General features: G+C 30.2%; 1 protein-coding gene across 1 annotated transcript; it reads right to left on the bottom strand.

Annotated features, from left to right (window-relative positions):
• Window positions 1-8,803: 8,803 nt before the first annotated feature.
• On the bottom strand, window positions 8,804-10,822 carry LOC129890313 (protein DETOXIFICATION 49-like). The gene has a single exon (XM_055965882.1). It carries the CDS (start codon window positions 10,630-10,632, stop codon window positions 9,097-9,099), a length of 1,536 nt encoding a protein of 511 aa, XP_055821857.1. The 5' UTR covers window positions 10,633-10,822; the 3' UTR covers window positions 8,804-9,096.
• Between the last annotated feature and the right edge of the window lie 410 nt (window positions 10,823-11,232).

The following is an 11,232-nucleotide window of genomic DNA, read 5'->3' on the forward strand; positions in this document are numbered from 1 at the left end:
TATTTTTTTCTCTCGATTTATGTGATATTGAAAATTATTTTTTTATGTTTTTAAAATTTTTAAATTGATAATTATTATGATTTATACATTTTATGCCATTTTAATTAATACATATTATTTATTTTATTCCATTTTATGTCGCATCAAAATTTTATTTGTCTTTTAAATATTTTAGATTATTAATTATTGTGGTTTATAATGCCTTTTACATAAATTTTAAATAATGTATGTCACTTTCTCTGTCTCAATTTATATGGCACTGATAAAATTTCAAGAACCATTTAGATTTTGTCTATGTATTTTAAAATTTTAAGTTGGTAATTATTGTGATTTATTATACCTTTTACATCATTTCAAATTATACATGTTACTTTCTCCATCCCAATTTAAGTTGCTAATTATTGTGATTTATAGTATTTTTTATATAAAAATTTGAAATCGCTAATCGCTTTACTTTATAATACTTCGCACTTAATTTTTTAATATATAACATATTCCAAAAGTGCAAAAAAGAAATTAAAATAAAAAAAATACAAAAATGAATATAAGTAGACACGTTAATGACCAACTGTCTATTTTAAATAGCTGAAGCAGGCAGAACAGCCGGAAGCTACTCAAGCAAGCAGCACAACCAGAAGAAGCTGAGTTATTCTCTTGTATATAAGTACTAACTAATACTAATATTCACTTCTTCTGTCCGGTTATAAATGTTGTTTTAACCCTATTTATTACAGTTATCCCTATTTATTACAGTAGATGCTTTTTGAGGATTAAGTTATTTTAAAAAAGAAATACTCTTAATTTGTTTATGTTAAGTATATAGTTAGAAATAATTGCGGACTTTAGTCTTGAATTTCTAGAATTACCACAATAATTTTTGAATAATTTTTTTGAGCTAAGCAACCGTTTAAATGGGACGTAGAGAATATATATTCACTAATCTATACGAAGTAGTTGTAAGAAAAAGTTATTTGTTGTTAACTTTTAAGTGATCTAATAATATAAATTCCTTATTAATTAATTAATTTAATATTTTTATTATTATTAATGATAATTTAGTAAGATTCTGTCTGCTTTAAATATGAAAGCATGATTCTTCTCTGAACAATAAACTGCACACACTGATAGGATTAATTAATACAGATTTGGTACATAGATTTTTATTTTTTTACTACCAACTTCATTAATCATTTGTTAATTTTTTTTTCTTTAGGTTATATAACTTCATTATCAATCATTAATTAATTTTTGGTTTCTTTAGGTTTTATATATACATATATATACAAACTCTCTTATTTTATTTGAAAAACAGAAATGGTGCATGCAACATGCCTTTTATTTTCCCTCATTCCTCACCATTTTTTGATTTTATATACATTGACGGTTTTAGTTTTCTTCTAGCCAAATAATTTCTTTCATTTGATGATATGGAAAAAAATGTTGTATACGTCACATTTTTTAAAGTGCGATTTTTTCTTGAACCCTGATAATGCAGGATGATTTGTGCACCAGATTATTCTTTTTAATTCAGCGCAAAAACTTATATTCTTATCAAATAATATAATTATATTCATCACCAGGTAATGTTCCATCATTCGAATTTCCTCATAATCCATCTTTGTTTTTAATTAGCTTAAACAAGTGTTTAATCCCCATTTAAGAAAATTATTCTGAATTTTTCAAATACTAAATAAGACATCATAGATATATGTTAGACCACAAAGTTAATTAAGACTTTTGAGTTATGACATTTGATAAATAAGACTTTTGACTTTCTACTTATTGTCAACTAAATTAATTATTAATTAATCCTTAATAGATCAAGATTACAAGTCATTAACTATAATGCGCACCATTATAATTAGGATTATATAATTTATACATGCACCTACGACATAGATTCTAGCAAGTATCATACTTAATTATTAAGTAGCCACATCCACTTAATTAATTAATTAATTATATAAGTTTTCATGCAAAAAATATATAATAAAAGAACAACGTGCAACGTGACTTCCATAAGTTTACATATTGCACAGCATGTATATTGTGATTATCCTATTTGTCTATCTAAATTATACACGAAATTGTATGTATTAATGGTGTAAAATAATATATATAAAGAAATAGGTTGTGTATAAAATTCTAAATTTGTGATGGAACTAGTCTTATGTTATATTTTATCTCTCTATATTAGTATTTTATATATAATAATTGTGATCATTATTATATCAATACTTTTTTTTTTGTAAAATTACTTTTCTATCATCAAGAACAACTTTAGAATTTAAATTTATAGGTTCAACTTTTAAGGTTATTAAAAATGAAATCATTATATATTTAAAGTTGTGTGTTCATACTACTGATTATTTTATTTCAGTTTTACATATAAATTTATGTTCAGCAGATTCAGATGAGCCTGGAATCAAAAGGATACGTTTGTATTTTTCTATAACAATCTTACTCAAATATAAATTGATTTTGCCTTTCACTATAATGATGCTAATTCTGATTAATTTTACCAAAAAAAATCTAATTCCATTTCTAATCTACTTTCATATTTAAGATATTACTATAATTTATTATCATAAAGCCAAATGTAGAAATATAATTAGACTTACTAAGCATCCACAATTACAAAAAATATATCTAATTTAGTGATGATATTATGTTTTACTTAACTTTAAATTCTAGATCCGCATTTAAAATTCCTACACAAATTCGAAGGTGCATTTTTTACAACTTCTTTTATTTTTGATCAATTATTAGTATGTAGTGCAATTTTTAGGATTTATCTGATTTTTTCTAGTCAATATATTTTTTCATGCCCTCATTAAATCCAACAATGATAATATGTAAAAGATTAGATAGAGAGAAAAAATGTTTATTGTTGTCAAATTTAAAGAACCAAAAGTACTCATAAATATATTAAAGTAACTATTTTTGACTTATCCCATACATTTTTTGTATCATTTTTGTTATTTTCTCATAAATGACCCTTATAGAAATAATTCAGCAATGTAATTGATCCTCTGCTTATCAGAACAAATATAAATGATATTAATATAGTGGATTCTAACTGCATCAGAATTTAAGACGTAATTGATTAATTGACTGATATTATTATGTGCAGTCAACATCCATTTTAACAAAAGAGTATCAAAACATAATTCGATATGATAACTTAAAATTCTAGATCCGTCCAAAGAACATTCACAATTTGTACGCAAGTGTGAACATTTGCAAGGAAAATGGACAAAAGTTCACTTGTGATGAGACCATTTTAAAGAATTGGATGTGTTTGGTAAGAAGGAAAATATTTTTTGGGAAATGTTTTTCAATTTCTCATATTATATTGACTTATATGTTTTGGAGATATTTTTCAAATTAATTTATTTTCCTCAATTTTTTAAAAAAATGACTTACCTCAAAAAAGTAAGAAACATTTAATTAAACTTTTTTGCAACCTCACACCTCAACTTTCCATCCTAACTCAAATTTCGGATACCGATTTTCGATACAAATTCGAGATCTGACAATTGATTCTCGATTCGGGACCCCAATTTTTGACCTCGATCCAAGACCCAAATCCTAGTCCGTGGGCTGATCAGGATCAGATTCTGATTTGGATGTCAAATCTCGAGTTCTGGGTCAGGATTCAAGGTAGGATCCTAGATTGGGTATCGGGGTCGAGTCCCAAGTCCGGTATCAGGGTGGCGGTTCCAAGTCTAGTGTCGAATTTGGATTCAGGTCGAGAGTCGAGGTCAAATCTCAAGTTAGATGTCAAGTTTGAGTCCTAGATTAATCATCGGGATCGAGTGTCGGAATTGAATCTCTATTGAAAAGTTGGCACACGAATCAGGTGTCAAGGTCAGGTCCTAGTTCAAAAGTCAAGTCTCAGGTCAGGAGTCATGGTTGGATCTCAGATCGATCGTTATGTGTCGGAGTAGAATCTCAGTTGGAAAATCGAATCTCGAATTGGGCGTTGGGGTCGGTTCGAAGGTTGGGTCCAAGTTGAGTGTTCAGGTTGGATCCTAGGTCGGGTGTTGGGGTGGGTCCCAAATCGAAAGTCGGGATTGGGTTGAATATCGGGTCGGATCTCGGTTCAAAAATTGGATCCAGAATCGAGTGTCGGGATTGGATCCTGGTTCGAAAGTTGGGTCTTCATTTTGAAAGTCGGGTCCTAGATCGGATTTCGGGGTCGGATGTCGATCAAGGTTTGATCTCAGATCATTCGTGTCAAGCCCCAGAGTGTATCCTAGGCGTGACCGGCACTCAGAAACCATCTCTGGCCTCCGAGAGAGCCACTTAGTCTCATTACTCATTCGTTCATCAGTGGAAGACTTAAGTGAAAAATAAGAATACTTATGTGGGCTCGTCATCATCAACATCAAATGAAAGAAATAATCCTTAGAAAAAATAGTTTCAAAGAACTACTCCAATTACATCATCAAACTCTATCTATGAAGCCTCTAACACTATCAGACGGTGCCAATGACATGTCCATGGATACCTCAAAAGAAACATAATACTCAATAATAATAAAAGAATAAAGAGTTCCTCCGAATACATGAAAGACTCACCAAATAGCTGAAAAGTAATGATCTTCAACGATGTGTCTGTTGAGGATCTCTAACACATGTATCTGCATCATAAAATGATCTAGGTCAAATGACGTCAGTACATGAAATGTACGAGTATGTAAAATGGCAAGAAAGTAAGGACATGTATCAAGAAACTCTTCTCAAGAAGACTCGGCTCAGAACTCAACATCATCTCAACATCAATATGTAATGTAAGTTTAAAAATAATAATAATAAGCAATGCTTATTCGGTTGGGAGTTTCTCTAACCGACAACCATCACTTATGAGCTAGTGATGATACAACGAAGCGATGTCGTTGCCACATCCAGCTAATACCTTGCCAGGGTAAATGTCATCACCATCTTGGATCCAATCATCAAAGTTCTCTTTTTGGGACTTAAGAGGTATAGCCTCCATTCTACGCTAGCTACGTAGTTCTGGATTTGAGTCAATTAAATTCTTACCCAACTCGGTGCTCAATACTACTCCCAAAATATGTGCTCATATTAACATCATCATCTAGTCTTATCGGAAAAACATCAAACTCATCTTATTACCTCTTCATCAATCATTACACTTAAAAACATTATCTACATCTCATCAAAACATCTTGCTCAAAACATCATTTACTCAAATTCATTTAAACTCAATTCTTTTGCTCTTTCAAAACTCAATAAAATACAAATATAGTATTAGTTCAAATCACTCTTTTTGTCAATGAATATTAAAAGCCAATATCTTTACTCAAAACACGCGTAAAAATATTCATGAACATCAAATCAATTAGGGTTCATGGAAAAGTAGCCACGAACAATAATTCCAATAATATGAGAGATAAAAATAATAATAATAATAATAATCTCAATGCATAAATATATCTAACTCAATAGAAGAAGAATTAACTCATTTAAAATTCAAGATTTGGGTAAAACTCAACTATAACTCCATTATGATGAATTTAAATATTGGGTGCATAGACGAACTCAATCCAATGCTATGAATAGTCTTACATATCTGAAATTTGAAGCTTTACTCCGAATTGAAGAACTCAATGACTACTCTTGAACCCCTAGTCTTTTCTCCTCGTCGGAGTGTTTTGTGTAGTACCCGGAGTATAAGAATCACCGGAATAGTATTTCTACAATACTAAAAACTAAGACTATATTTGAGAATAAGTAAAGAAGTGTATAGAGAGAATAGTTGTTTGAGAAAGCTTGATGAATAAAATGAGAAAATAAGGTGGTATTTATAGGTGTGGTGGAGGGACCTAACAATAAATAAAAATAATTACAAAGGATGATCTTGAAAATTCAATGGATGATTGTGATCTCATGGATGATGTCAAATGGAGGACTATCGATGTCATGGTGATGTCAAATGGATCTAAATCTTTTCATGATTGGTGAGATGAACTTTCTTTTTTAATGGAATACTCTTTTTCGGAGCTGCGTTTGAATAAGATAACTTTCTAATTAGGATTTGGTGTCTTTATATAAATTGTAGATCTAGAAATATACTTTCATGTCGTTTAAGAATCAACTGATTTGGAGTAACCTACCGTGAGATATGATTTTTCTTCTACAAATACTTTATTTCGTCATCGCACCATGTTTTGAAAAAATTAATTTATTTAACCTACGTATCCTCTGAATCTTAAGATATGGCATGCACGAAAGTTGTAGGTAATGCAGTTGGGGTTATTCAAAAATTTGAATCACCTAATTTGGACTATTCTATAAAAAGTTATGCCCAAAATACAGAAACAGTATTATTTTCGTCGAGAATTGAAACACCACATACAACGTTTTAGGGGGTGTTACAATTTGTAGGGGTTGCGTCCCGGTTCAGATGTCGGGGTCAGGTCCCGAATTGGTTATCGGGGTTGATTTTTAGGTCAGTTATTATTTCCCTAAAAACTATTTTCTACTCTCTAACCAAAAATAAAATATATTTTCTGAAAAATATTTTTTGTTCACCAACTAAACACTATAAAATAATTTTTGAAGATTATTTTCCACTCACCAATCAAATATATATAAAAAGAAAAATTAAAAATCAACTTGTATTTCAAGAAAACATTTTTCATGAAACTTATTTTCCTTCGTACCAAACACACTTTAGCAAAGATTAATACATACAATAATATAGGCGAATTTATATTTAAATTTAATGAGTCGATCTTTAAATTTGAATCTATTGCCCTCTTGGAATTATGGGTTTGAAATCAAATCTTTGTTAATTTCTATGTAATATAGGGAGAATAATACTTTTGGTCCCTCAATTATTGATAAATTATGATTTTAGTATTTGTATATACGACTCAACAAATTTAACTTTAATTAATTAAAATGTGTGCTTTTAATCCTTTTATATAGGAATTATGTAATATTTGGAACATAATTAGAAGTATATTACTCACAAATATAGAGTAGCAGTACAATACATGAATAATTAAATAGTGGAACGATTAATAATATTTAAAATTTGTGAACATTCATAAAGAACAAGATCAAAAGTGCACATTTCACGTAATTGAAGATTAAACGTGCTTATTTAATTTTGCAAGAACTAAAATCAAGACTTACCAAAAATTGAGGAATCAAAATTGCAACCCTATCATATATTAGAGCGGAAATAGGATTTTAACTTAAAAGGTTTCTTAATTTTAGAATGATGCCTTCAATGTTAATAATTGTGTTCGAAATTTTATATTTATACATATTTAGTGATTTTCTTAATATAAATATACAATTTAAGCAAACATTATAATCTATACTGAGTTCAGCCTAACCCGTAATTGAGCCTCTAATTCCACCCTTAATATATATACTACATATCGTCGAAAATATAGTTACGTCCAATATTATACTTATAGCTAACATGTTACATCTGCCTCTATACGCAACTATTTTCTCTCTCTTTTATTTATTCATTTAAAATTTGTCATATATATATTTTGTTGGTTTGGTGAGGGACCATAGCTCCTTTCCAATTATGGGAGTTGTATAAAATGACAAATTCAGGTAAACTAAAGATGACAAAAAATCCAAATAATCTTAGAGCCAATTGGCCATAACTTAGACTATTCAAAAAGAAGAAAAACAAATTTAAATACTTTTAATTTAGACAACTTATTAAAGAACGCAACAATATGGTCGTTTACTTGGTTACGTAGCCGGCAGTTGCAAAGGTTGAACAATCTTCTTCTTTCTTTTTTCTTTCCAAATTCTAAATCTTTCGAAAACAGACTTATTACGTCTATAAAATAGAGGTAAGATCTACAAATGATTTTTTTTTTTAGATCTCTCATATAAAACTATATTGAATATGTTGTTGTTATTATTGTCGTATACGTCTCATTCTTTTTTTAAGAAAAGAAAGGATATCAATTGGTTGACAAATTAAAATATATATATTTTATACTTTTAAGTTTCTCTTGTTTTAATTATAAAAAAAAAAGAACTTCAAAATCCATTTTTAGCTTAATAAGTCATTGTTAAAGACTCAATCTAATGTGATTAAGTGGTTTCCACCTTGTTCAAGTATAGTCATCTCATAAACTAGATAATTGACTTTTCTAAAGTCAAAACAACTTTTATTAGAAAAATAAACTCCTATGAATTATTCTCAATTTTATGAATTTCTATAATAACCTCAATTTAGTATACACTAACAATTGTGTTCACAGTCAACTTTTTTTGGAGGTATTTAGTAAATCTTTATTATATATACAGGATGACTAAAACTATTAGGTTCCTAAAAACTTGTAAGTTGTATTCTAAATATGTCACTACCTATGATAGTATCTTAACATTGAAGGATGTGGTGAAACTGTTGTGATCGGTTCATTCTTAATCAAAAATCTTAAGTTCGAACAATAAAAATGGAGAACCTTTCTGTAGGAAGCACTTTATCCTTTCCGCAATGGGCTTATCCGATTAACCACTATTATTCTACTAAAAAATGAACCTCAAAATAAGTATTAATCATACTTTACAAATTAGGGTATGAATTACAAGTAAAAACTAACAATTAAAAGAGCACCCACTGACCCAAGAAGAAAAATAATAGCTTGACTTGAGAAGTCAAACATTTTATTTCTGTTTGAGTGGGAGGGAACATTAATAAGCATTCTGATCAATTTAATATAAATAACATAAACATCAAGAATTTTTTCATAAAAGATGCATTCATCCATAAATAAAATATATCACAAAAATACAACAAAATCAATACAAATCTTGATTTACAAAAAAAAATAATGTAATTACATGAAGAGGAAAAAATATCTTTCTGTGCGTGCCTAGTTCAAGCTATGTTACTCGAATTCTCCAAATATGTTGTTGCACTCGTATCGAATCCTACAAAAATATACTATTTCTGAAAGATCCAACATGCACCTGACAACATTTTTAAAGAGTTCAAGCAACATAGATTTGGAGAACAATAACCAATCCAAAAAAGAAGAAGAAAAAGAATAATCCAAGAATTGATCATCAAATTAAACAAAAATCAAACATTTGAACTTCCATCAATCTTCTGATAATAAGAATCTGATGAATGATCAAAAGAACTTTGAGGAATTTCTTCATCAATAATAATAACCTTCTCTTCATCTTCATTTTCAATAGTTGCAGTTAGCTCTTTTGCTCTTTTAGCTTGATCTTCCCAATTTGTTCTTGAAAAAATTACCAACAACATTGTCACTGCACATGAAGCTTGTGCAGCTAACAATCCAATCCAAAGTCCCGTAAAATCGTAGCCTCGAAAAAATCCTAGATAGACAGCTACTGGCATTCCAACTAGGTAAAAACAGCCTAAGTTGATGTTGGCACCTAATTTTGGCCTAGCTGTTCCTCTAAGTACCCCACAACCGGTCGTCTGTGGGCAATTCCCTAGCTCACAGAGTCCGATTATGGGCAAAATGAGGGATGTCAGGGCGATGATTTCTTGATCCTGAGTGAACATGCTCGCCCATACATCCCTCACTAGTATCGCGAATGTTAGTGCAAGTAGCCCTAAAACAAAGCTAGATGAAAGCCCGACGACTGCTGTTAGTCTTGCTAGGCTTGGCCTATTAGCCCCGAGTTCATTTCCAACTCGTGTTGACACACCAAAGCTCAATGAAGACGGGAAAATATATATCAACGACGTTGTTTGAATCAATATCCCCATGGATGCAACGGTTGCTTTAGGATTAACCAACAATCCACATAACAAAATCATGATCTCATACCACCACCATTCCAAACAAACACTTAGACAACTTGGAATAGCCAAATCCAAAAGTGATTTCCAACCTTTGAAACAATCTAAAGAAATTGAAGTCCAAGTCTTGTTGTGCACCTTAGATACAACAATGTAAGCAATTAAAGATCCAACAAGATTGAAATTTGTCCAAACCCCACTTAAAGCAACCCCTTTAATCCCAAGATCAAGTACTATAACAAGAAAATAATTGATTGGAATATGAACAAGACTAGCAAGAGCAGCACAATAAGTTAGTGGCATAATTATCGATTGAGAACGTAGATAAATCCTCAACGGATGAAGAAACGCAAGGGTAAATAGGTCAGGCAATGAAAACAAGATGTAATTTTGTGCCTCTCTTGCTATATCATGATCTTGTCCACAAAAAATCAACATTCTTTCCATGTTACACCATAAAAATGATATCGGGATCGATGCCAATAGAAGTAGAAGAATTGTCCTTTGTAAACTAAGTCCAAGAATCTTGAATCTTTTAGCACCAAATGCTTGTACACAAATTGGTTCCATTCCCATAGCTAAACCAGAAAGTATCGAATAACCCGTTATATTAGCAAAACTCATAGCCAATGAACCACCAGCTAACGACAACTCACCCAGCCTTCCTAAGAAGAGCATCGACATCATTGATCGAGAATAAAGAAGTAAACCCGTGAAAATCATGGGAAATGCAATCTTCCCTATTGATTTTGCTTCTAAAAACGATAAAAACAGGGGATTTTCCTCTGTTTTACTCTCTCCATTTTGGTTTGGATTTTCACAAATTAATGGATTCAACATTTTTTTGGTTTTTGTAATGTAATTTGAATTTTGGTTTAAGGAAAATTTTGTGTTTAGTATGTAATGAATTTTTTTATTTTGTAACAGAAAGTTGTGGGCAAGAAGAAGAAGAAGAAGGTGAGAGGGTTTTAGGAGTAACGGTTTTGGTATGGGTTTTATAAGGCAGGGGATATTGAAAAAAATATTTGGTGATTTTTTTAATTATTTAGTGAATTATGTTTTTTTTAGTAATTATAATATTTTTATTTGTTAAGTAGTACTTATATAGATGGGGGCTCGGAGAGAAGTTTTAATGATGATTTTGGGCGGAGTTATTTTTGTTCGAGAGGAGTCAATTGACAACTCTTCGTTAGAAAATTATATCGAGCAGATAGGTTATTATGGTAGGATTTTTAAGGAAATTAGGTATTTAAAATTGGAGATGGATCATTTCATATGAGCTTGTTGTCTTCGTCAAAATTAAGGTATAGATATATTTAGAAAGAAAATATAACGGGGGTATTTTTAGATTTAAAGTATAATAGAGGGTATATTTAAACTATTTTTGATATTACAATGATATACTTGGACATTTTTCGTAATATGAATCCCTTGATTGTT

The sequence above is a fragment of the Solanum dulcamara genome, chromosome 5, assembly GCF_947179165.1.
Source record: "Solanum dulcamara chromosome 5, daSolDulc1.2, whole genome shotgun sequence".
In the NCBI taxonomy this organism is placed as follows: Eukaryota; Viridiplantae; Streptophyta; class Magnoliopsida; order Solanales; family Solanaceae; genus Solanum; species Solanum dulcamara.

Coding starts and splice junctions, on each gene's coding strand:
- LOC129890313 (XM_055965882.1), bottom strand. CDS start 10,632: ATGTTGAATCCATTAATTTGTGAAAATCCAAACCAAAATGGAGAGAGT.